A 26,600-nucleotide genomic window follows, 5' to 3' on the forward strand; every position below is an offset into this window, starting at 1 on the left:
TCATCACCCAACAGCAAACACAGACCGCTTTAGTTTTTTTGCATTGCAGAATAAGTAATAATGAAATGCCCTGCTGTAGTGGGACATTGCGCCAGACATCCACGGCACTAAAAGTTTTATTTGGGCTGCTACAAGCATCCATTAGTGATACACGTGTCTAATGTGAGCCGGGCTTACATTATTCAATCACTTTAGGGATGTTTCATGTGAAGGAGTCTCCAGTCCCCACTCGGGTGAGCAGACAGTGCTTTATTTCCTTTCAGAAGAGAGGAAGCAGGGCTTGGTTGGTAGTGCTGTAGCTTTTCACGCAGTGTCCCACTGAGCTGTCAGGCTTAACCTAGTTCACTGCTCCAGCCTCAGCACTGTCTGGAGGGGCCTGTTGGTGGGGGAGGGGTTCAAAGCTCCTATGCTCCCCTCCCTCTCCTCCCATGCAGCCAGGAATAAACTGAAAGTGTTGGCTTAGTGGCTTCAGAGCATCTCCAGGCAGCATCTCTGTCTCAGTCGTAACTACTACCTGAAAATATGTGATAAGCTGCAGGTCTGTTTAGGCTGAGATCCTGTAAACACACGATAAGAAATATCCATATTCCACCCTGTGTTTCAGCTCCTGCTGTCAGACGGTGCTGTTACTTTGAGCTAAAACAGACGCAAAACGGAGGTTGTTGCTGCTGCTAGGATTCTGTTGTTTGCCGTGAAGGGTTGTGTGAGTTGGTCTGTGTAGCATATAACTCTCACATTTTACAAAATTTAGAAGAAAAAAAGAATACATGAAAGAAAATGCTGCCACAAACGTGGTAGAGAAACACTGAAGCAAACAGAACAGATGCTGAACGCATTAACATTATTAGCATTATCCCATGTTATGATGTGACTGACAGAAAAATTCTGACCTGATTTAAAACAAAAAGGGTGTGTCGTGTTTTAAAATGTCTTCTTTTTGTCTTTTCTTTTATTTCTCAGTTACTATATGTACACTTACGATAAGATGGTGGCTCCCAACGTATCACTGAGGAGGGAGGCGGAGATGAGCCCTGAGATGCTCGGAGCACTGCTCAAACAGCACTACGGCCACCGAGTGCTGAGCCATGATGAACCACCGATGGGTCAGTAATGAAACATGCAACAGAGCTAATGTACACTGAGCAAGTGAACACAAAAGAAATGTATTTTAAGTTTCGGCAGTGCTGATGTTGCACCAGATCTAGTGGGCTAAGTTTAGTGTTTGTAATAAGAATTTTATTTGGGTGACGAGCAGTTTAGTTCATGAGGGGACATTGTGTAAAATGTAAATCAAAACAGAATAGTGTCACATGCAAATCCTTTTTAACATACTTTTAATTGAATACACTACAAAATATGAAGTGGTATAACACCATTATTGCTTGTAGGTACTGTACATGCATGTGTTGGGGCACATTACGTCTTTTTCAGGGACGTTTCTGCTTGTTGTAAGCAACACAATGCCAAGCCACTTTCTGCATGTGTTACAACAGCGTGACTTCGTAGTAAAAGAGTGCAGGTCCGAGACTGGCCTGCTTGCAGTCCAGACCTGTCTCGCACTGAAAATGTGTGGCACATTATGTAAATGCAAAATATGATGAAGGGGACCCCATACGGTTGGTTAACAGAATTTTCTACAATTTGACGTCCTCAGTTCCCAAATGCTTTCTGAGTGTTGTTAAAAGGAAAGTTGATGTACGGTAAAACACACTGCTGTCCCAGCTTTTTTAGAAAGAGTTGCAGGCATAAAAAAAAAACAAAAAAACAAAAAAAACATAAATCAGTTTGAGAATGAAATATCTTGTCTTTTTAGTTTGTTCAGTTTGCTGTAGGATTTGCATCTAGTTGTATCCTGGTTATTTACATTTACACAATGTCCCATAGGAAATGGGGTTGTATTTTATAGAACTGTTGGAACAAATTTTCAGCCTCCGCAAACCGTTTGAGATGACTCTAATGTGACTTTTTCATTAAATATGAATTATTATTTGATTAATGCTCGTGTGTGTGCACATTAGACACAGTCTGATGCATGTCTGCCTATAAATACTTGACATCGATACAGCCAGCTGCAGCAGTCGCTGTGCAACATAAGCATAAATGAAAGACATATCAGGTTCGTGCATCTCACTCAAGTCCGACACATGCTTTACTATAAACTTACAATACCAACACACACTTTGTAGCCTGCAGTGATGCATGTAATCATCCACTGACCTTCATATTACAACTCGGAGGGCACCTGACTGTAGATGAACATGGGGGGTGAAATGGCAGTGACCTCTCTGGGATTTCTGTGTGTGTGTGTGTGTGTGTGTGTGTGTGTGTGTGTGTGTGTGTGTGTGTGTGTGTGTGTGTGTGTGTGTATACACAGAGAGAACGAGGATGAATCATGGAAATGGTTTCTGTCCACCATTATTAACGCTACATCTGACTGCTAGGCTGCCCCTCTCTCTCTCTCTCTTTCACTCATATTTCTCAGGCGTCCTGCTCCCCTTTCTCCTCTCCAACCAATCTGTCTGGCTTCCCTCTATCCTCCATTTCTCCTGGCAGCCAGATCCACATCCTGTCTGAGTCTGCTCTCCGTCTGTTCCCCTACTTCCTCTTTCATGCATCCATCCATGTCTCTTTCCTCCTTCTCAGTCTGCTATCAATCCTTCCACCCACTCTTCTTTTTACCCTTCTCACTGCAAGCACTCCTCCTTTCTCATTCTCCCTCTTCAGTTTATTTCTGCGCATCTTTTCTGTCTCTCAGAGCACGTTTGTCTGTTAAAACAAAACGTGTAGTTCTTCTCTTAGGAAGCAGATTAAACAGGAATTGGGATCTAAAATGGTTTAAAGTTAATGCTGTTGACTTAAAAAGCTTAAAAAAAACAATTAAATTACCTGGAAGGTCTGAAAATGGCTGTCATTCATCTGAGTTGTTTCATCTGCACGTTAGTTGTGCTCTTGGGTAAAAAACCCTAGATAATAGAGACAGATGATTTAGATTTTGATATTGCCACAGATTACCCTCGTACCCTTATTTTCCATGATACACACACCTTAAAGGGCAGAGCAAGGGAACAAACCAGAGTTTAAATGAAGGTGGAGTTTGCACAGAATGCTCTTACACAAGGCCTTTTTTCTGCTTCGTGTGTCTGAGGGCAAACACAGAGAATTTGTGGGCGAGTGTTTGGTTCATCGGCTGTTGCCATGTCGTACTTGTGCGTGTGTATGCGTTTGTTGTGGAAGAAGTCTAGGCTTTTATGAGGTTGTGTGAGGGTGTTACTAAGCGTGGGTGGAAGTGCACACCAGCATGGCTCGCACTTCCTGTCTTTCAACCACCTCCTTTTTTTTTTTCCTCCCTCCTTCATCCTCCTCTCCGTTTCCTCCTCAGATCTTCACGCATCGCCTCCCGTCACTGCTGGCACCGAGGAGGCCAAATCCCAATGTGCCGCTGCTGCTGCTGCCTCGGCCACCGAGCGGGATTGCCAAACCCAGCCAGTTTCCATGGAGACAAGCAGCCCAGGCTGCAAGAAAACCACCCACATGCCCCCCCACACCCCTCCTCCTTTTCCTCCTGCTCCTCCTGCGTCGTTGTTGTCATCGGTAACGGAAGTTGCAGCTAAGGACATGAGCTCTGCCACAAGCAGCGGTGCAGTAGTGGTGGGGGGGCTGGAGGACGACAAGGACAGGATCGTTGTGGAGATCATGCAGATGTACAGCAGGCAGCAGGAGAAGCTCAACTCCACCCTGCACAAGCAGCTGCAGCTGGAAATGGTGAGGCGCTGGTCAGAAGGAAGAAAACCCAAGACAAATGAGCCTGAAATAATGTTCCCGTTCCTGCCTATTAAAGGTGTCCTTGATGTAGATGTGAAGGTGACGCTCGCCTTCCACTGACCCCTAACCCTTCTCTCCAACCCCCTCCCATCACAGGAAACGTGCTGGAATCAGATCTCTCTCCAATTTATACCTCAAGTCAGCAGAACATATAAACCACACGGTTTCACTGATCTAAGATGCTATTAAAACCCACAACTTATTAAAACCCGGAAGTTACATTTCAGTTTGCACGTGCGGAAATGGCTTCGACTTATACAACTGTGATGTCCACAACCGCTGAACTACGTCCCTTTATTAAAGCTCACTGATAGGGTTTGAGTAGAATTTATAATCTGAAATAAAATGTCATTTAATAGAATATTTGTGCTATTTTTACAAAACTTCTTTTCACTTTCATCTTTTCCCCTGCTGCTCCATCCTCTTCTTACTCCCACTAAATGTGCACAAATAAATGCCAGAAGTTAGAAACACGGTTTGAGGTTCTGTCAGGATTGAGGCTTGAATAAGCAGAGTTCCAACTATCAGCTAAAAGACCCCCGTGTGGATTGGCCATAATGTGAAGCCGTTTTATTTTCCAGGGGTCAGGGAAGTGTGACATTATTATCGTGGTTATTTTCCTTGACTTTAGTCTCTGTGTCTCCAGGAACTGGAGGCGTTGCGTGGGGGCGAAGCAGCGCGGCTACGGGAGCTGAGCGCCGAGCAGCGGGAACTGCGCAGCGAGCTGGAGGCGGTGCACAGCGAGCAGGCTCGGCAGCTCAGCCAGGCCCGCCAGGAGCAGCTGGAGCTGGAGACCCGTCTAGAGCAACTTCGACAACAGGCCTGCGCGTGTGAGCCGGGGGCTCAACGCCAACAGGAGGCCCACTACACTGCACAGGTATGAGCTATGAGAGCGTGGATCTCTGACATAAGGAGAAAACGTAAACATCCGTGTCATCATCAAACTTGACATAAAAATACTGAGTTGAGCAGTTCATTTTTTCTACATTCATGCAGATATGTCAAACATAGTTTTGTGTTTAGATGAGTGGTGTGTAAGAATGTAAAAGGCAGAATCCTTTGTTTGGGTTTCCACCAGTCGTTATCTCGTTGTTAGCTTGAGCTCAGGGCTGTGGTATCGACTCCTGTCTGTCATTGAGGCCCTTCCTGTCTCGCCTCCACTGGCAGAAAACTTCAGTTCTCTGCCAGCCAGACGAGATGCTTGCATCTTTGTGAGGCTGTGAGATAAATTCATATTTAAAAAAACATGTAATGTATTCTGAGCATCTTATCGTGACTTTGGACATATTGCTGGAAAATATCCAGCTATTTGATTTCTGATTGGATGAAGTCATCACTTTGCCTTGCGTCTGTTTCTCCTCGCAGTTATCGGAGCTACGCCATAGGCTGGAGCGGGCGGAGACCGACCGGCAGGAGCTGCAGGAGGAGCTGCGTAGGGAGCGGGAGGCGCGCGAGAAGCTGGAGCGCACGATTGCTCAGCTCAAGCAGCAGATGGCCCAGTCTGGCACAATGGGAGGCAGCCCCTCTCCTCCTCTCACCCCCTCCACTGGACCCCTGAACGCCCACTCCCCACCCTGCTCTGAGGCCCCACTGACTGGCCAAAAGTAACTGCAACCCCTCCAGGCGCCTCCTTCTCTCCCGCCCTCCCTCATTCCTCTTCAGTCACCCGCCAACTCTACACACACAAACAAATCAGCCTGAAGCAAAAAAGGAGCTTCACGTCTCCTCAGGCTGTTTTTAAGCGTTGTGCAGCTCCCCCTTCTCCCTCTTTTTATCTCAGCGTAGGACTGATTTTTGTTTTTATAATTTAACATGACCTAAAAGTTTTGTCTTTTTTTTTTTTTTTTTTTTTTTACTTTTATTTTCGCTTCCCTCTCTTATCTTTAAAACAGTATTTAAAAATGTTTGGGCATGTATGTTTGAATTAATTTATGGACTTTACTGAACAAACAGCTGCTTCACAGAGAGGAGGATGGTCATGAAGAGACCAGCTCAACCCATCTCCATCTCCACATCTCAATTGACTCTCCTCTCATGTTCCTTCCTGCTCTCTGCCTCCACGAGCTAATGAGTTGATTTCGGACCCTCCACTCTTCATTGACAACACTTCATGCTGTTATCTGGCACAGCAGCTGGTGCCTATGGACACATAACGCTGCCTGGTTGCGTGCCTCATCTTTCTCTGTACACACCAAGCCCAAACACTCAAGTACCAGCGAGTACAGTAGACTGACATTTCACTGCATCTTTTTTGTCGTTCCTGTTTTGGACTCCTTATAAACAACAAGTAAAGTATAATATTAAAAAAATATATATATCAAGGCTTTATTGAGGGGAGAGACCTTTACTGTACAAAAGAAGACATTTGCAGATGTCATAAAACCTCATGAAAATATGCCAGTTGTGATGCTGAACTTGAAGTGACTTTTTGAGTGTGACGCCCTACAAGGTAGCTAGCTATAAAATATTCTGGCCTGGATCACAGACTGGTTTCCTCTTCACTCTGCTGGGCAGCGCCGGGACTCTCCTGCCATCAATCCACCAGCTGCCCAGCCCCCTACCCTCCCCTACACACATACTTTACCAACCTTACCTGCTTTGTGGTAGACTGGAAAACACTGCGCTCCTCTGTCAGGCTTGGCAAAGCTGTATTTCTCCACTTACCATGCTCTTTTCCTCTAGAACCTTCTGGCAGAGGAATGTGTCTGGACACAGGTGTAGCTTTTCTAAAAACGAAGAAAGGCTGAGTCTTCTGTGTGTGTATGTGTGTGTTTGTGTGTGTGTGTGTGTGTGTGTGTGTGTGTAGTAGCTGCACTGTGTTACCGTAATAATATATTCAACATCCTCACACAACTGCACACACTAGAGTGTGTCAGTGCAGTGCAGGCATTCATGCAGAACAATGGCCCCAGCGTTTCCGGCCGATGAGCAAAGCTGCAGTCTGTCCCTGCTTTCTAGTTTCTTTTCTTTTTTTGTTTCATTTAACTTCATTATTAGCAGAAAATCCCCCCTCCTCCTCCTCCTCCCACCCTCCCCCCTGTTTGTCAGAATGTCATTCAAGAATGTGGGACGCAGGTCTAGGATGGTGTGGGTCCTGTTTCCATTTAGTCTGCTTGGCTGAACAAACAGCGACGTGCAGAGCAAGGCCGAGGAGCGCTCGGAGGACTGGTGCACCCCCTCCTCTCCTACGGCTGACTGGGTGGCCCGGACACCAGGGGTACCGAGGGAACCCTTTTTTTTGTTGTGTACTGCCAGAATGAGGACAGCTGCTGCCGTCTGGGGCCCTCTGCCTACACTTGGGCAACACTGTACTGGATCTCCCAGCTCCCCAGTAACCTCCCTCATGCCCGTCCACCCATCTCCAGCACCACATCAGCTGGGTTTTGTAGATGCCCAGGAGAGCGTGCAGTCATCAAGCAGAGGAAGAGAACTTTTATTGTGTCCATTGCCAGGCAAAAGCGCTTTTTATTGCCACTAAGAAGATCCCTTTGAACGAGTGTGTGCGTGAGCGTGTGTGTGTAAATAACTGTGTAATGGGATCGGCCTCAGCTAAACTCTGAGCTTGTTTTTATGCATCTGCTATTAATGCAAATTGATAGACATTCCACTGTGCGCCATCCGGTTGAATGCAGATTTTCTTACACAGCTTCCCTTTACAATAACAGACCTTATAGAGCGGGCAGAGAACAGTCCTGGTTTGCGGAGTGTCATGAGAGCAGGTGCAGGTTAAAGCAAACCCATCCCACAAATGTACACTTTACTGTTGTTCCATTTAAACCTTTATTGAAATATTGAAAGAAAATATTTAACATATTAACGAAAGATTTATATTCACTTTGTAAATACAGTAGTCATTAATATATTAACTGTTCTTCTATAAATAATCTTCGGAAGGTTATATCATTTGGACAAGAACCAGGGCTTAAGTCGGCCTAAATGTTTTTCTTTTCTTTTCTAAACAAATGATATTTGCGTAAATGGAAACTTGACTTTTGTTGAGTGGATGCAGAGGGAAGTGCACGGGTTATTCAGACATAAAGCAGGACAACAGCAAAATAGGAAAATGAAACTTTGTTACACACTTCTACCCCTCTTTCTGAACTGATGCAACTGTTTTTGTGGATTTCATCCAAACAAACTGTTTCAATGTGTAATGTAAGCTTATTTTTTGCTCTGCATTGACCCTCCTCTCCTGAGCGAAATTGCAAGTTTATAAAGGGAACAAAGAAAGAAAGCAAAAAGTGATTTTTCTTTTATTATGATGATTTTTTTGTGCATGTTTTTCTGCCCTTACATTATGTGTCACTAGGCCACTCCATAAATGTTTTTATTGTTAAAAAGGACAGACTAAAAGTTTCCCTCATTAAGAAGGCTCGTATGCATGAATATTGAACATGAGCGAGTTTTTATATCATTCATGGCTGAGAGGCTGCACAGAAACTCGGAATAAGATTAAGAAGATTGTACATTGTTACCTAATTTAATTAGAAATTGTGAGCGACCGTCTGAAGCATGGTGGATTTGAAAAGGGAACGAAGGAAAACCTGCTCATGTAGCTTTGGATGTGCGGTTTTCTCATTTAAACCATTATTAATATCCTTGTCGGTGGTTACTCAGATTATAATCAGTATTATTTCTTACTAACTTATTTACCTCTATTGCAAAGCAGAAACCACAAATAGTCTTTTAATTCAACACAAGAGTCTGAAGTCTGCTTTTTAAAATTCAGAGTATTTTGCATTTTATACACAAGGGGACGCTGTTTGGCCTTTTAAGCAGCAAAAAGGACGAACTGATAGGAGAGAATAATCCTTATAACACAGCATGTTGGGTCTTTTTTCCTTTATCTTTTTTTTTTTTTTTTTTTTTTTTTTGCTTTTTGGGGTGTTATGAAAACTTGAGATGATTTGTACAGAATTTCTACCCGTGTGAATTTTGCCCAACTGACTGAAACAAAGCAAAGGAGCAGAGTTTTAACATGTTCGATATGCAACAAATAAAAACAAATGAGCTTGTCGTTGGAGCTTTGCTTTGTGGACAGGTGTGTAATTTTCAGTCACAAAATATTCTTAGTAGTAGAGCTGCAATGGTGACCTCCACACTGATCACTGGTTGCTGCAAGGACCATAGTTCAGTTTCTTTACATCCTGTAAAAGATGAAAATATTAATTTGCTTAAAAGAACCTTTTCCCCTTTATCATGAGTCATGAAACGCAATCTGTGTATTACCATTGCATACTATGTTGCCAATACTAAAAGTGTGATGAGACTTTTGTTCTTGCATGAATAGAGACACTGTTCTCCTACCTCATGTTGTGATATAAGATGTTTTTTAAGCAGAGGACACTGCATCTCTAACTGTTGATCATCATTATTTACTAGTAAATGACATACCTGTAAATGCTTCTAGCTGATACCTCAGTTGTATCTAGTTTTTGTTTACTTCTGTTCTTTTTTCCTTTCCACATTTCAGATCTTGTAAATAAACCCTGTATAGAAAAGAAACTTGGATCAAATTCAAGTAAAGTTCTGTAGTGTCAAAACTGGTGTCTTTAGTTTCTTTTGTTGCAGATTGTTCTCATTGACTTTTTGAAGCATGGCTGTCAAGAAGCCATGCTTCATGAAGGAAAACAGGGCGAAAATGCCGAGGTAAGCTGGCGTAAGAAGTGGACAGAGAATTGGAGCCAACAGGCGTTATGGAATGGTGAATCCCCCCCAAAGCCTGGACTTCAACATTATTGAAACAGTGTGGGATCATTTTGACAGACAATGGAGCACAAGGCAGAGAAAAGCTTTGCAATGTCCCGAAGAAGCCTAGAGACCTATTCCTGAAGATTACTAAAGGAAATTACAAAAGAATTTGTCTAAGGATTAAAACTGTGATGAAGAATAAAGATAGGTACGCTGAATGCTGGCTTTTAAGCTCAGTTTCAGTGCTTTCGACTGATGCCAATGGGTACCAAATAAAAATTTATTAAATATATGCACAATGACAATGAAGAATTCTTGATGATGTAATTGCTTTAAATTTGACTATTTAGGCTTTCACATATTTCAAGGCGCCACTGGGCCATTTACCACGTTTCCCTGGTCATTTGCATGTCCACACACGCTTAGTCCAATGCACAGGTGCAGCAGAGAAAGCTCCTGTCTCACCATCTGTCAAACAACAAACACGCTTGTCCATCACATTTATTATAATCAGTTAATTACACAATCTTTTTTGTTTTAGGACTGCAGGAAGAAACCCAGGTGCCCAGAGAGAACAAAGTGCATACCACATACTGTGCACATACTATACAACAAGGTGCAAGCCAAGGTTTAAGCCAAAAATCTTCTAGCTGTGAGATGATGGCAGAAACCAGCCTTCTGGCATTATAATGGATAAGTAAATACATACGTAAATGAAATAAAAAAAAGAAGAATAGCTCGTGAGTTTTGAGCAGTAGCCTACTAAATTAGACGAAAAAAGCCACACAGGAGTTAGTTTTTCTTCCATGTGTCCTGAACTGATTCTTGTCCAAAGCAGTCCTTCCAAAATGAACGAAACTACACTTTCCACTCACAGAAGCTGTCTGGAGGAACTTCTACCAATCCCTGCGATAGCTGTGAGGCTGGACAGACTGCACATAAAACAAGCGCAATCAAAAGGCTGTTGAGGAAGCAGAGCCAGGCGACATTCAGGTCCAGGTATGAGGGTGTTCCCATGGGCAGAAGGAGGAGCACGGCCAGGAAAACCAGGAAGAGGGTCCAATTGTGGAGAAATATACACAGAGCTGGCGGAACAAAACTTCTCCAGGACTGAGTTTGACTTTGGTCTACAGTTAGTTTTTTTAGAGGATTATGTAGTGCTGGCTGTTTAGTGTGGTGGCTGAGCATCACAGGACACCCAGCATGCAGTGCAGCGCAGCCCAGAATAAGGACAAGCAGCAGCAGGGTAATATGTAGGATCTGAGAGGACGGTGCAACCCAGCACCTGTCTATGTCATGGTAGGTAACATCCTCCATGATGGGAATGAAGTCAGATAACAGGAAGATGTAGAAAGCCGCAAAGCACCACAAGAAGACATTCACAGATAAATAGAAAATCCATTTTAACCTGAGACTGGCAGCGTCCAATCGCAGAGTCACAGTGCAGGAACAGTCCAAAGCAGCTGCCATTGTGACAGGCCAGTGCAGCACTCTGTGGACTTCTCCCACGATTTGAATTAGCAAACATATATGGTAGCTGGTCAGCAGATAACCAAAGACGATGAGGAATCCATCACTGCAGAAGTGAATGGCGGTAACGGTGAGGGTTAGGGCTGCATCCATGACAGCGAGAAAAACACTGAAAACTCCCAGGAAGCTTCTGCTGGTGTGCTGCCTCTGGAAAAACACCAGGACCCAGTTGAGCAGACATTTTCCTCCCAGTGCAAGCAAGATGGAGGTGATGGGGATGTACATGGTGGGTGTGCTGGAGGAGACTTTTTCAGCAGGAGGACACCAGCAGCAATGAGCTACTCCAGAGACACTGATGAAACTGTAAAAGCAGAACATGATCCAGATTAAGCCTCCACTTAAGCATAAACTAAACTAAAAATGCCAAGTTTTAATCTGTAACATTAAATTTTCATCATTATGTAGCAACACACATCATTTTGTCTCTAAGCCTTGATCATTGTGACATTTTAAGGGAACCACTACTAACATAGTAAATCAATGACATGAGGTGGCATTTAGCTTGAAAAGAGTCAAATACAGCAGCATCACAGTTAACAAAAACTGTTCATGTTACAGGTTGTAAAAAAAAAACCCAGTTATGTCTTGAAATTGCTGGCATACTTAGCAAAAAGTCCTTCAGGTGTTTATGCTTTGAATTTGGCTGAACTCAGATTGGTGCATAATACACATCCCACTGCAGATCAAGACGGAGGAAGTAAAACTAAAAATGGAAATTCCACAGCAGAAAGCTCAAACCTTTTCCTGCTTGTATTAGACATGTACACACAACTCCCAAAACTGCAAATTCCCTTATTAACTCAGTTATTTTCAGAGTTCCCAACAACACTAGACTGTATCAGAATCACAATCGGCTTCATTTGTCAGGATCAGGCAGCCTGAAGCAGCAGCCATGAAATCAGAGCACCTTTTTATACAGTTACAACATAAGGGAACAAACAACTCCCTTATGTTGTAACTGTATAACTCACAACTCGTCGTCTGTGAGTGGAGGGAGAGGCAAGGTCCGGAGAAGGCTGTGAAAGATAGTGTCTGTAACTGTGAGCGTTAGTGTGTGTGTTATCTAATTCCACTAATAGATGAATCTTTGTCCCTAAAGTGACATATTTGGGTCCAGTGAAGCTTCCAGTTACTGGTTCTACTCTCTAGTCTAAATGTGGTCTGTTTGCAACTGGTTATATTCTGGTAATGCTGAAGTGACCAAATGTTGAACACATGAGAAGCAAATACGTGACATCACAGTGTCTTTGTCCACTTCCCCAATGCGCTTTGGTTAGACACTGAATTGTTGGTGGGTTAGTCAACTGTGGTGAAATGTTCAGTCAATGCTTCCTGTTTGCTAAAGGTGCTGTCTGCACAAAAGAAGAAAACTTGTACAACATCAACTGCCAAACCTGGACCTGAAACGCAACCCTGCCCAGAAGCCACGTCTATGCATTTGTAAACTAACTTCTTCACCTGAGATTATTCTGCATGTATTTGTGAACATAGACTCAAACAGACGGACATAAACATGGATTTAGGTATTTTTAAGAGTTTGGTGTTTTTAATGGTTTTTTCTGTAAGAGCTCTTTCTTACAGGCAAAACAGCAACTCCTAAAACAGGAGGACAGTGTTGCTTCAACCAGCTATAAATAATGAAATAAGAATAACATCATCATCCTGTTTAACCTTTTGCTGAACAATTATTTCATACACAGCACGATAAGACCAGCTGCGAATGTGTGTGTTGTGTGTGCATTTAAGCAGTGATTTTTTTTAAAGTGTAAAAAGAATAACTAAACAAAAATCAGTCACTTTTATATGTGTGTGTTTTAAATGTATTAATTTTGAGTGTTTATAATGGACTTAACATCTTAAGAGTTTGTGCTGTTGGAGAAAATGATCATTTTTAGACTATTTATGCGTGTTAGGTCATGATGACCCTAATCCTCCGTCTTGTCCCGTCTGATAGTCACCATATCAGAAGCTCCACCTTCAAATGACCTTGTCTTCTTTATGTTTAGTCTGTTACCACCGTAAATAAGGCTGTGTCTCGGGACAATATCAAACCTATTGCAAATCAGTTTATAAATTTTCCTCTTTCTTGTAATAGGCAACCTGCTCGTTAATATTGGGTTCAGCTGAGGATGTGTTGATGTGAGCATCATTGATCCAAATCTATTATTTCTCACTGTGAGGAGCAGAACGAGATTTTCATGTTTTGGTTTCTCTTATTTTAAACAGCATCTATACGGAGTCCAAGGCAGGTGTATCTGACTGGGATGAATATGAAGTGGGAACTGATAAAATATTAACACAAGAAAACATATTTAAACTCCCCTGTCTCAGAGTTTTCATTCCTTACCCCAGTACTGAATAAATAACACACTGACAAGTACATACCACTCCCCGAAACAGCCAAAATGTATAATAAGATATTTAAGAAAACAAAAAACGAGAAGAAAACATGACTCCTCAAATGATAGATCAGCGTTTCTGGACCAAATCCAAGTTAAAGTCAACTTGTATACCTTTTAAATCCATGGAAACCCATGCAGGTATCCTATTCTCCATGCCCGTTTCAGCTCATTCAAGGTTGTAGTGGCCTCTTCTTGTCAAGAAATGGACTTCAATAAAAAAAAAGAAAAAAGAGAAATTTGCCAACCTTTTGCACTCTGAAGGTCAAGGCACATATTGTAGGAATAAAATTTGAATACAGATATCTAATTTAAAAGTAGTTGGTTTTGTGTCCTCTCTCAGTTTAGGAGGCGTGGCTAAAACAGTAACATTATAGTCAGTAAAACCAGTGAACGCAACAGGGTTTTTGGATGTGAACCAGGAAGTTAGGAAATCAAATGTTTCCACCATAACGCCCTCAAGTGGCATGCAAAACCTGTTTTTGCAGAGAAGCATGGTTGCATCGTCCTTGTGGTTTAATCAGAGAGCTGCAAGCTGTGTGCAAATATTGACAAATAAAATCAGAATAAGGAATTAGAAAATTCCACATGCCATTAAAAACTGTTTCAGTTACTATATAATCCTTTAACTAAGATAAAATTTTTTCTGAAAATGAGACATTTTTATTTACTGGCCATGTGTCCACATACACAGCAGCTGGTAAATTTGTGCCACCATTTTTACTGTGGTGTCTCTGAATGAACAAACAACTTTTACTTTGCAACCGTGTTTAGCATTTGAAATCATTTTGATGTCCACAAGATATCAATATTATTGAAACGCTTTATTTTTAGATTAAAGTTCCGGTGAACTCTGCCCTTCTTGATGCTTGTTACCTTATACATAATATTTAATTTAAGCTTTGAGCAAATATCAAGAAAAAAAAACTCATTTTCTTCCTTTTTCTTTTTCTGCCTCTTTAATTGACACTTTTCAAGGTGCCCAAAAATATTTTCACTGACTTAGTAACACAAAAGAGTTCTATAATTATTACCAAAAATGCCCAGAAATGGTAAAAAACATTGTACATTAGTGAACAAACCCCTGAAATGTTTATACAAGCTGGCGGTGAAAAATAAAGCAGGTTTCCCAAGAGATCTATAATCAGAGATTGAGAAATGCAAGACAAGCATTCTTGTTTAACATTATTGCCAAGAACAGCAATAATGCTTTTGCCCTGTTAGTTACATAGTCGGACAAACTAATGTTGGTTTACTAAGCACTGAATGTTCAGAGCTAAAATACATTTGGGATCTTCTGGTTTATTATGAACCTAACAGATCCCTCAGGTCAACAAGGTCAAATCTATATTCTGTCCCCAGAGTCAGTATTAAACATGGAGAAACAGCATTTAGGTTTTATACTCCTCACGTGTGGAACTTTCTGAAAACTAGGTATGTTGCAACTCCATGATGTTTTAAATTCATGGCTAAAAATGTTTCTATTTGCCCCCTTTTGTAAAAACAGCTCTTTCTTATAATGTTATTTTATGTCACACATTTTCTCTGCTTCATTGTGGCAGTTTTATTTCATTAATTTGATTTCTTTTTGAAGGTTCCTTTTAATGTAGTATTTTGTTTTATGTCCTGCACCATTTTGTATTAATTTCAATTATTTATGTACACCAGCTGGAATTGGAACATACCTTGCCATAATATAAAAATTTACGTGGAAAACTGTCACTTGCTTTTAATTGAAAAATGTTGTTTAATCTTATCTTAATGGAAATAATGGGATTTTTTTTTTTTTTTAAATTTTTTTTTGCAAAATAAGCAATTCCTTTTACCCACTAAATTGATACAGACCTACATTACTTATGCAGCATGTAACACAATTAAAAACAGCATAGGTTGACCAAAAGTATTTGGTATTAATAGAGTTCAAATGAACAATATGAAAAACAAATGGATTAGTGTGAATGGACAAAATACAACCCCGAATAAATAAATAAATAAATAAATAAATAAATAAATAAAATCTCCATCTTTCTTTTTTCTGATCCTGCTTTGTCCTATTAAGTCTCATAGGATGGCTGAAGCCTAGGCCACATGCCACAGAGTTAGAAACAGGGATATGTTTGATATGTAGTTTAGAAAAATAAGAAACAGTACAATTATCTGTTAGGACTAAAATTTAATGAAGGTACAGAGAGCATAACAGCAAGGTCTGTATATTAGAAGGTCTGTATAGATTATTCTTTGTGCGATAGGATGCAGAATTAATGTTAATTCCAACATTTAGATACAGACACAATGTTTCTTCTCCAAACACCATCTTTAAAAGACATGCATTCTAGATTGCCAGCACTTTTAAAATGAGGCTCTTTAAGCCACCCATTGTTGAATACTCTGGTGATATATGTTGCATTATATACCAGAAAATGCTGTGATCTGCTCAAATTCAGTCAGCATCACAGTTTTAATCCTTGTCAGGTTTAGGCTTGTCACTAAATCACCAATAACCGAATAGTTTGACAACACAGAGACAATTCAGTGTAATGATAAAGATTTCATAACTTGAGAGCGTTTTTGTGATGGAAGCGCACTCAAACTTAGTCGACAAACTGCGAGTGTAGTTTCTGACTCTGACCTGCAGGGGCAAACCTGGCGCTGTAGTTTATGTTTGCCGGGGTCACGTGCAGAGGAAGCTGCCGCTGTGACGTGAGTGGAAACGTCCCCTTTATCTTGCTCATGTACTGTTTTGTAATCTGTTGAATTATTTAACCTCTGTGTTTAAATGAACGTCCTGTAGTGTCTGAACACCTTAACAATCGTGAGCTAATTTCGATATAATTTAGTTTTTTGTTCATTAAAAAACGTAAGAAATGATTTCATTCTGTTTTACGGCAGTTCAGACCTGTTAGCTTGTTATCTGCTAGGAGGTAAAACTAGCTGTCAACAAATGAAGAGTTTGTTGTCCTGAGACTGACAGCTCACATCTATTTAGTTTATTGCTTGCCTGATAGCTGTTTCGTTTCTGTGTTTCACAAACTATTATCAAACCTGGACCAAGGGTACTGCTCTGGATTTGATATTAGACCTTGGCTGGGTATGTTGTACTATGTGCTTTATTATTTATAGTGTAACCACATTAATATAACCTTAACAAACTATTTGTCCAGCGAGATGGTAGAACTGAGAAGACCCAGCAAACAGATGAAAAAATGATTTTAGCAGCTATTCTGACGATCAGTTGGTAGTTTCTCTTTAATACTTGGATAATGTACCTGCCTTTCAAAAATAGATACATGACCCTTTGAAAGCTGAAAGTCTCATTTAAATATTTTCTCAATGTGTCAGTTTTGAAACGTTTTACTTGTTGATGAAGATGAGAATCAAATTTGAAAAAAAAAAAAAAAATCTGATCAACTATAAGAAAACTAAAATAAAGATTAGTATCAGCTGATATTTACAAGAAACCGAGATTATTAGTTGATAAACTTTTAAGATTAACATAGTTGTTCATTTAATCCTTGGAGCATTTTTGTGGTTTTAACTTTGAGTAGATACAACAATAATAAATAAAATACTTATTTGTCCTATTTAAGTTAGCTCACTTTTAAAGTAAACTCACTTATAAATATAAAGATAAGTGAATAACTTTTTATTGTGGACAAAAAACAAACAAAAGAAAGAACGAAAGAAAAAAAAAACCCCATTAAATGCCACTTTTATCTCTCAGCTTTTATTTCTTTAAGATAAGCAGTTCAGAGATAAAAACTAAAATATAATATGATTTGATGCAATGAAAAGCAGATAAATAGCTCATTTTTATCATCTGCCATCAAAGCATGTTTTGCATTTTAACTTTCCTAATATTTTATTAATGAACGTCATAAAAGGCAACACGTTTCCAGTCTAACCTTTCCAGTTGAATTGAATTGAATTGAATTAACCTTACTAAGTAATCGGTATGTTTTCATGTTACCCAGTTTTTTCTAAAATAAATAAAAAAAATAAAGACTTATGCAGTCGTAACTTTCTTTGTCTAACTTCAACGGTGTATTTAGTTTGGCTTCTCACAGTATGGAGAATTCAGAGACAAGTCCGTCATCGAGTGGTCCTGCAGTGCCCGATAGAGGTATGTTAAGACCATCAGACTCGCCTGATCAGCAGTTAGAATTGGCCAGACCGTCCAAGCACAGGGAGCACCCATCCAAGTCACCAAGGAGACGACGGGAGGGAAAGAGGACGCAGCGACGGGGGGATGGTCATGAACAGCTGCTGTGGGAGATGGAACGGCGGAGGTTGTCAGGCCAACACGAGCACTTAGAGCCCTCTGCTTCGTCGTGCGACACAGCGGAAAGCTCTCTTAAGAGGTTTGCACTGCAGGTTACCAGCTGGTCTGCTGTGCCACTGTCACAGATGTGCTGCTTTGGATGGAAGATGCTATTATCTTAACTCTTTCTCCTCACAGAAAGGCCCACTTTCTACATGGACCATATCCAGCCACTCACTTCGGACCCAAAGCCTGTATTCTTCCCAACCCAACTTCTGTCATGTAAGCATGAGGGGGCTGAATTAGTCGTGTGTAAACTTTACTGTGTGTAAACTGCTTGTTAGGACATTGACACCAAAAAGTTTATGTAACTGAGATAAGATAAAAAGAACATGTTGTGATTGGCTCTTTTGATGAGATGGGAAGGCTCGCTGGGCAGGTTACTTATCCAAGCTGTCCCCTGTTTGAAAGAGTTTTCTACCAAATAACCTGAAATTATTCCTGGTGAACTTATCTGCATAATGCCTATTGTCTCCCAAGCTAAGAAGAAAAGAGCGAAAAGGTAAAGAAAAAAGAAGAGTTTTCTATGTTATCATCTTTGACCCTTACTTATAGCACTGCACTTATTACAGTTAATAATTGACTCAGCTGCTTGAAGAATGTTGAACCATCTTTATTTAGCATAGAAGACGTAGTGTCGCCACAGCCGTTGCTTCCATTTGAAATTCGCCAGGATCTGAAGGAAACTGAGGCCAACTTTGTACAATGTAATTTGTCAGAAGTTATTGCACTTAAAACATGTCTGATATTTAACTTAGTCTTTTAAGTGTGTTTAATTTGTTTTAGACACTAAGTGTGAGGGTTTCTTTGTACAGTAAAGTGCTTGCTTGCTCATTTTCAGGCTCTTTTTCAATTGTATTTGTGTCACAGGCACATCCAGGACCCTGCCAGCCAGAGGCTCACCTGGAATAAACCTCCAGTCAACGTTCTCGTCATCAGGAAAATCAGAGATGAGAGTCTGGTTGAGCCTTTCAAAGAGCTCTGCAGGTTCCTGGTGGAGGTAAAGCATAGAAAACAACTGCTGAAATGTATGTTTTTTTGTTATAAAATATATTTCAAAGAATGGCTGTCATTATGTTGTTAGAAGTAAGATTATTAAGACAAAACAACTATCTTCACGCAATCGAATTGATTTTTTTTTGTTTTTGTTTTTATGGCTTAACAAGCACACAAACATGAACAGATTATTAATATCGTATCATTTCTCAGAAAGCCCTGCTGTTACATTATGTTAATGTGATGCTATGGACATGAACTCTCCAGCTCTGTTCTTAAAACCGATATAAACACACGTTTAGTCACTTCAGACTTATATTCGTACAGTCTGCTACAAAAGTAAAATATTTTGCACATCTTGATCATCTTGTTACATCGGGTGTTATTGTCCAGTTTTCCCATAAACCCTTTTAAAATAGTTTTTTTTTTTTTTTTTTTTTTTGGTCAGTTGTCCTGCTGATTAAAGCTGTTGGTGTCGGCCAACTCCAGAGTCGGCAATATTCCCTCCATATACCACAACATGTCACATGAGAAGTTAGATGATCTACAAACAATATATTCTATAAAATATGAAAAATATGACTAAATTCAAAGATCAATACACTGATATCTGACATGTACTGATTAAACCAAGTGCACAAGACTTAAATGCACAACTTAAAAAGCCTCAAGCAGTTAAAAACCCTGATATTTGAGAGTGGAAATGTTCTAACATGCTTGTACAAAAGGCGCTGGAACAAGACTTGTAATGTCCATATTTCAAACATCAGAGATTCTGGTCCCAAGCCAACTTTCACCCAATCAGCATTCAGCCTACACATTGCCTCACCTGGATAGGAAGGATACACACGGTTTACACATATGCCTGTCCTCTCCGTAGAATACTTAAAATTCTTCACTTAGCATGAGGTGAGATCAACACAGATGGAATTACTCATGTTTCCAGATATGCACTATTCACAAAAAATTAGGAATATTTTTTTTTATTTATTTATTTTTTTATGTTTAAGTACTTATTGCTCAACATGCTGTTATCTGCTATACTGCTGTGGTTCATCTTGGTCCCATTCTTAAAAACATTACAGTAAAATATTGCTGGTTAAGAATATTTCAATTTAAATGTATAGATTAAACTCCACAAGGTTGTAGTTTTGCTTTTCACTTTGGTATCTTGGCAGACGGCATCTGATGGTTTTGTCCTCTCCCAGGTGCAACTAACCTCTTGGTTCTGCTAAGAAACATTTAAGATATCAAAGAGCAACAAGTCTTCACAAAAAGTATCCAGGAAATGTTTCCGACATGGCGGAGAACGCAGCAGTCTGGTCTCCAGCAGCTTATGCACGTTTTGGCCACGTTTCTAAAACAAATCTTTGTGAAACCAAATGGTCCGAGCCCACATGTTAGCATTCCACACAAACAGTGTCATTGTGAGCCACACATGTTTGGCAGATGTTCTGCTTCGTTTTAAAAAGCATACTTTTGCAAAGATGTTTTGGCTGTTGTCGCTAAAGCATGTATTTGATTATCAGGAGAAGCAGATGATGGTGTATGTGGAACGCAGGGTAGCAGATGACGCCACGCTGTCAAAGGACGAGGCCTTCGGCTCCATCCGCAATCAGCTCTGCACCTTCAGAGAGGGTGAGACTCCTGCAGCTCGACAGCAAACCTATTCATCCTTTCAGCTTTATTAAATGTATTAATTCTGTGAACTTAGTTACAGAATTAGTTTAGTTTAAGGTTTGTTTGCCAGGGTGTGTTCATTAAGAAAGCTCCAGCACACTTTTAGAGCAGATGCACAGATGAATAAACAGAACCTCATAGTAACCATTTTGATAGGCTGCATCCAGCTTCTTTAGTGCTGCCATCTGAATATATCAGAGCTCAAAGAATCTAAAGCTGAAATGTCCGCGTGTTTGTCTGCTATTTGGTTTATTTTCACTATCAGTCACAGAAAAAGTCAGTGGAAAGGACGAGTGTGCTTTCTGATCACGTATCATTGGCTTGTTAGATGAGCATTTATCTGTAGACTGCAGTTGTTTAAAAGAACTGTTTAATGGATGAGTCAGAGGTTTGCTGTCGGACAGAAAACATGTCTGCGCCATTCCTCAGTCATTTCTGGTCAGATGAATCACTGAACACATGTGACGACTGTTTCCTCAAGTCTTAAAAGGTATCAGATGTTGCCCTGAAGAGCTGTAAGGACATTTTATTGTTTTTGTTCCTATAATGTAATAAAAACGGCCCCCTCTGGGTATCATAAATGTAATGTTGTAAATGAAAGTAACATGGACGTGTTCCATAAAAGTGATGTTGTTTGACTTCAGGTTATGACGATATCTCTGATTGCATTGATCTCATCATCTGTCTGGGTGGCGACGGGACTTTGCTGTATGCATCCTCTCTATTCCAGGTATTTTTTTTTTGTGAGTTGAGTGAAGATCTTTAATAAAAAAAAATCATAACCATATTATACAAAATTTTCTATTTGGATTCTTGCATTTATGAATTTCATGTTTCTCTTTTACTGAAAGAGAAAAGCATCAAGTTAAAGCAGACTGTAGAAACAAATCTGAAGATTTTCCACTTCAGTGCTTTAATGAGAAACTTATTTTTTAAAATGATACCACTTTCTGAAAACTATTTCAAAGAGCAGCAATTCCCACAAGTTTTGTTAAGTACCATGTTCAGACACTTCCTGTATAATTCATCTGTATACACATTATCATGCACAGTGGTTTCCCTTTTATTGTGTACTAATAAAAGTTGTGTGATTTCGTGGCATCCCTTCCTTGCAGGGCAGCGTCCCGCCAGTTATGGCATTTCACCTTGGCTCTCTGGGTTTTCTGACGCCCTTCAAGTTTGAGTCATACAAGACCGAAGTGGCCAAAGTGTTTGAGGGTAAACTTGAACTTTTTGGTAACTCAGTTTGTGTAAACCTAAATGTGTCTAGCATTAAGTCATGTCTGATCTGTAAAGCTGGCTGTTTACATGCTTTTGATTTATAAAAAGTGTCCTTGGCTGCTAATCTGTAGAAAATATAACAACATTTAGTTATCCCAACGAGAAAACGTGCAGCCTGACGTGTCCTGCTGCTTATAATCACGCGGAGAGGGACGGTGGATCTTTATAGGTGGTTAATTTAGTCCCCCATCTGTTAAAACTTTTAGTAGAGATGTTTAGAAATCATGAACTCTTCCAAGGTCTCCAGAAAAAGAAGTCCATTAAAGACCATTTAAGTTTTTACTGCCGCCATGTTTCTTCCTCTCCCGACTTCATCCGCTCACCTTTCTTCCACATGGTTTAAGCACGAGCAGAAAGAAAGCATTTACTCCAATCACAGAGAAACATTAAAACCACACTAATTGTACAAATGGTAACATTTTCCTGTTGCTCAGATTAATAAAATATCTACATCACCTGGTTAAATCAGATCAGTCTGATCTGATTAAGTTGCTTTTCCTCTTTTTTTTCTTTATTTTTGATTGGCGCTAATCTGATTTAAAGTGGTCCGTATAAACACAGCTGTTGTCATTTTTGATGCCAACATGTACATCTGGGCTTTCAGGCAACGCAGCAATCACACTGCGCAGTCGTCTGAAGGTGAAGGTGGTGAAGGACATGCTTCAGAGAGCTGGACAGCAGTCCTACAGCAGAGAGACGCAGCTGGAGCACAATGGACTGCTTCCTCATGGACACACCAACAGTGAGGCTGGCAAGGTCACCCTACAGCTGCAGGTGAGCTCACATGTGTGTAAAGGCAGCCGCTGGACTGTTAATGTGCACAAGCTTGTTTTGTTTCAAAGCTCTCACTGTTCACAGGTGAGGTGTTCTGGTGAAGCTTCAGGATATTTGGGATAAACATGAAACAAAATATAGAAAAAGCCAAACTGCAGCCTAGTTTGACCTTTTTAGTTTGCCGTTGAACATGTTGCAGACTGACATGGACCTGCTACAGTGTGGGTATTAGTTATGCAGGGTGTGCGATGCGGGAAGTGGAGGAAGAGAGCCGGGAGAAGGAGCTTACTAAATATAAGACATGAACTACCTCGATTCGGCCTGAACGTTTGAATTGGTCAGTTTTTACAGATTTACAGTAAACTGAGGGGCTCAATATATTTCTTATTGGTAATGATTACAAAATTTATAGAATACTATCAGGACGAGGAACCACTTCACCCAGAGTAAAAGAAAATGTCTTTAAGGAAAATTAGCTACCCCAGCCTTAAAATGAAAGCCATGTCTTTATATTTCTAGTTCAGTTTCTTATAACTGCAGCGCTGGACCAGCATGCCTTGCAATGACCTCATCAGAAGGAAAACCGAGCTCAGGATGAATTAGCATATTAACACATATGAACACAGTGTTTGAAAGTTATGTGTAATTTCTGACAGCCTTTTGTGTGTGTGCGTGTGTGTGTGTGTGTGTGTGTGTGTGTGTGTGTGTGTGTGTGTGTGTGTTGATGAAAACAGCACTAGAACATTTTTTAAAAAACATGGCTGTACTGCTGCGTTCTTCCTAAGCCGCAGGGTTTTCATGCAATTCTCACATGATGCAAAACTGCTGTCAGAACTTCACTCCTTCTACTGTTGCCTAGCAACTGACATAACTTTTCTGCATTGTTTATGTTTTTGCATTTAGATTATTTTTCTTCTAATTGATTCTTTGTGGCCTTTTCTTCACAACCATTAATTGTTTAATTCAACTTGACATAAACGTCCTGCATGGCACAGTTCCAGAGCCAGTGATAAATTTGCGTATTTGACTATAAAAACCAGCCATGGTAGAAAGCTGCTTTGGTAAAGCCAGTTTAGTGAAGCAGGCTGAATGATTAAGGATGATTGTTGTAACTACTGAGCAGCCCTGTTGAGAGTTTTCATTAGAATGGGGGTTGGATAGTCACTAAAATGTTTATCAATCATAAAAAACAAAGTTATGTGTGTCTTCAATCCTCATGCATATCTACTTCAGTTATTCAGAAGCTCCATCCAGATATCTGTATTTCATGTCAGTGATGACAAAACACAACACAATACTGACATTGTTGCCTCTCATTGTGCCTTTTCTGTGTAGTTTATATTTAGCATGTGCAACCTGTTGCCTCCTTCGGTACTGTAGAGGCTGCGTTGGAGGTTGCAGCAGTTGGACGCTGAAGTCATCAAGATGATGACTGACTATACAAATGAGTTAATGTGTGTGTGTGTGTGTGTGTGTGTGTTCCATTTCATCCCAGAAGTGTTCTAATGTGCATACATGGCGTATGGGTCAGTCGGAGAGCATCAGCTGGGTTTCCATAGTGACAGTCATAATAAAGCTTTGGGCGCACATAAAGGAAAGAACATCAGATGTTGCGAAGTTCTGTTGAGTCAGTTGCTATGGAGATGCGGGCGTCAACAGTGGAGTCAGCGCCAAATGGTTATTTAATGATTCCTGATGCTCTCAGTCTGAAACACTATGTAACTAAACATGATTACTTTGGCGCTGGAATCAGAAGCACACACACCCGTGCATGTACACACACATCTGGCTGCTCTCCTTTCTTTTGCGTCTCACCCTGAAGTTTTCTCTCTCATCAGTATGAGATAATGATGGATTGTACTGGGCTCTGAGCCCCAGTTAGACCTGCCATTACATCACGTCTGCTGCGTCCAGCAGGATGTTTGCGATGTGCTCAGCCAACATCAGAAACATCTGCCAGACATCCCAGCTAAACACCGCAGGATCCTGTGTGACTGAAATGGGGGAACATGATTTGTATGCTGCCGGACTGCTTGCAGTTCGCCTCAGGGATGCAACGCTGTAATTCAGAGCAATAGAGTCGACTGCTGGAGAATTTAATGTTTTTATCGAGCGCATTGATTAGATTTAATGTCTGTGAGAGGGAAGCATGCCTTGTAGACGCCACAGAGCTGGGATGTGTATGAGAATGTAGTTATTTACTTTGATTGATGGCTGTACAGTTATTCCACAATCCACATCGGACTCATAGTTGTGTCATTTGAATCATCCATCTAGTCGCTTTTGTTTTTAATAGATAAAAATCCACATGCATGATCAATCATACTTTGCACAAACACACGAGAACCTTTTTGTCGTTTGGCCTGTAGATGGCACTGCAGTGACATTTTTATCTGGCATGATCATGCATCTGCATTATTGCCCACAATGGTATTCCTAAACCTAATTTAGATTTTCTGCGCTCTCTAAAGTCCATCTAACCTAAATTCTTTGTGTCTGCAGGTGTTGAACGAGGTAGTGGTGGATCGAGGCCCTTCCTCTTACCTGTCCAATGTTGATTTGTACCTTGATGGACGTCTCATCACCTCGGTACAGGGAGATGGTGAGTGGATTGACCCCTGTGATGTGAAGTCACCATTTTTGCACCTTGTTTCACAGTTAATTTTACTTAAACAAGTATAAAAATGTAAATAACTGTCTGTTTATGTCCTGCAGGTGTGATTGTGTCCACACCCACAGGCAGCACAGCATATGCAGCTGCAGCAGGAGCCTCAATGATCCACCCTAATGTCCCTGCTATCATGGTCACACCCATCTGTCCACACTCTCTGTCCTTCAGGCCCATTGTTGTCCCTGCAGGAGTGGAGCTCATGGTAAGAGTGGGCTCGGAGACATACAGACACTGCTGAATTATTTTCCAAGTGTGTTATCCCTCAGGAAATACATGCTTTTGTGAAATCAGGTTAAAATCAGCTGCCTATGATCAAAGTAAGACCTCATCTCTTCTGAAACAGATCACACTCTCTCCTGATGCAAGAAACACAGCCTGGGTGTCGTTTGATGGCAGGAGGAGACAGGAAATCCAGCATGGAGACTGGTGATGTTTATGATGTGACCTTATCTTTTTCACTCTCACCATTAGATTCTGGTTTCTGATTCTGAGTTTCTGTTTTTCTCCCGACAGCATTAAAATCACAACGTCCTGTTACCCCGTGCCGTCTATCTGCTGTCATGACCTGGTGTACGACTGGTTTGAAAGTCTGGCTCAGTGTTTGCACTGGAACGTACGTAAGAGGCAAGCCCGACTCGCAGACATCTCTGACTCATCAGACACGGAAAACTGAAGTGTTTCTCCCGCCAAGAGGAAGTCCATGTCATTACATTCCCGTGCATACACAATGTAGTTTTATCTGTAGCTTCCATTGAGAACGCATGTTTCCCACTCAAGACTGAAATAAGTCCAAATAATTACATGTTAATGCAAAATGACTGAGGATGACTACCCAGACTTTTCATTAATACTCTGGAACTTCTTAACTTGGATCACTTAACCATGTTACAGGCATGAAGTCATTAATTGGCGGAAAAGTACTTTCGAAGGTCAAATTAAGCAGACCGAACTGTTTGTGCTCATCTCCTAAATGTAAATCTGTACATAAAGGATTCTCTGACTTTATTTAATGTCATATTTATGTGATATTTATATATTTTCAAGACTTTGAGTTTGGGATTCTTGTGATAGTAATTTAATTACAATTTAATTGTTATTGCTTAGTCAAATACACTTGTAAGCTGTTTTTGCATCATACAGAGCCTCCATTCTGTAGCTTTAGCTGCCTTCCAGACTTCTCATGATTGTTTCAGACTGCATGAGGCAGAGAATCACAAACTATGTGATTCAGTTGCATGACTGATGACCTGGATCCAGTCAGACTTTGGTTATGTTAAAATAAAGCTTAAAAATTATTTCTCCTCGTTAGTTTGATTTTTTTATGTTAATAGCATGTTTTCAGTCTAGGATATAATGGTTTTAGGCACAAGTCATCCCATTCTGTCGGCTGTGTCATTTTCATCAACTTTCATATAATTACCTTGGAATATTGTGAAAA

At 40.6% G+C, this 26,600-nt stretch overlaps 3 protein-coding genes across 3 annotated transcripts in view; 2 read left to right on the top strand and 1 right to left on the bottom strand.

Moving 5' to 3' along the window:
• Nucleotides 1-9,500, top strand: part of skila (SKI-like proto-oncogene a) — a 29,948-nt gene extending 20,448 nt beyond the window's left edge. The window contains exons 4-7 of the mRNA XM_079243937.1: nucleotides 961-1,103; nucleotides 3,380-3,762; nucleotides 4,469-4,699; nucleotides 5,188-9,500. Coding sequence (XP_079100063.1) covers nucleotides 961-1,103; nucleotides 3,380-3,762; nucleotides 4,469-4,699; nucleotides 5,188-5,430 — 1,000 coding nt within the window. The 3' untranslated portion in view covers nucleotides 5,431-9,500. The remainder of the gene's footprint in view (nucleotides 1-960; nucleotides 1,104-3,379; nucleotides 3,763-4,468; nucleotides 4,700-5,187) is intronic.
• An 871-nt stretch (nucleotides 9,501-10,371) lies between these two features.
• On the bottom strand, nucleotides 10,372-11,268 carry gpr160 (G protein-coupled receptor 160; the record flags this gene model as incomplete). The annotated part of the gene is made up of 1 exon (XM_079243773.1): nucleotides 10,372-11,268. The coding sequence occupies one exon, from the start codon at nucleotides 11,266-11,268 to the stop codon at nucleotides 10,372-10,374; it is 897 nt and encodes a 298-aa protein (XP_079099899.1).
• Nucleotides 11,269-17,438: 6,170 nt separating this feature from the next.
• On the top strand, nucleotides 17,439-26,440 carry nadkb (NAD kinase b). Its single transcript, XM_079243430.1, has 11 exons — nucleotides 17,439-17,800; nucleotides 17,899-17,982; nucleotides 18,631-18,760; nucleotides 20,286-20,394; nucleotides 21,081-21,166; nucleotides 21,552-21,654; nucleotides 22,322-22,491; nucleotides 24,994-25,093; nucleotides 25,207-25,364; nucleotides 25,506-25,588; nucleotides 25,676-26,440. The coding sequence occupies exons 1-11, from the start codon at nucleotides 17,508-17,510 to the stop codon at nucleotides 25,833-25,835; spliced, it is 1,476 nt and encodes a 491-aa protein (XP_079099556.1). The 5' UTR covers nucleotides 17,439-17,507; the 3' UTR covers nucleotides 25,836-26,440.
• Nucleotides 26,441-26,600: the final 160 nt, after the last annotated feature.

This window comes from Telmatherina bonti, assembly GCF_933228915.1.
Source record: "Telmatherina bonti genome assembly, chromosome: 7".
In the NCBI taxonomy this organism is placed as follows: domain Eukaryota; kingdom Metazoa; phylum Chordata; class Actinopteri; order Atheriniformes; family Telmatherinidae; genus Telmatherina; species Telmatherina bonti.

What these genes read in the sequence shown, in the direction of transcription:
- nadkb (XM_079243430.1), top strand. Translation starts at nt 17,508, where the DNA reads ATGGAGAATTCAGAGACAAGTCCGTCATCGAGTGGTCCTGCAGTGCCC. An exon ending in GCTCTGCACCTTCAGAGAGG is followed by an intron (nt 20,395 to 21,080) that starts GTGAGACTCCTG and finishes GTTTGACTTCAG; the next exon opens with GTTATGACGATATCTCTGAT. An exon ending in AGTGGCCAAAGTGTTTGAGG is followed by an intron (nt 21,655 to 22,321) that starts GTAAACTTGAAC and finishes CTGGGCTTTCAG; the next exon opens with GCAACGCAGCAATCACACTG.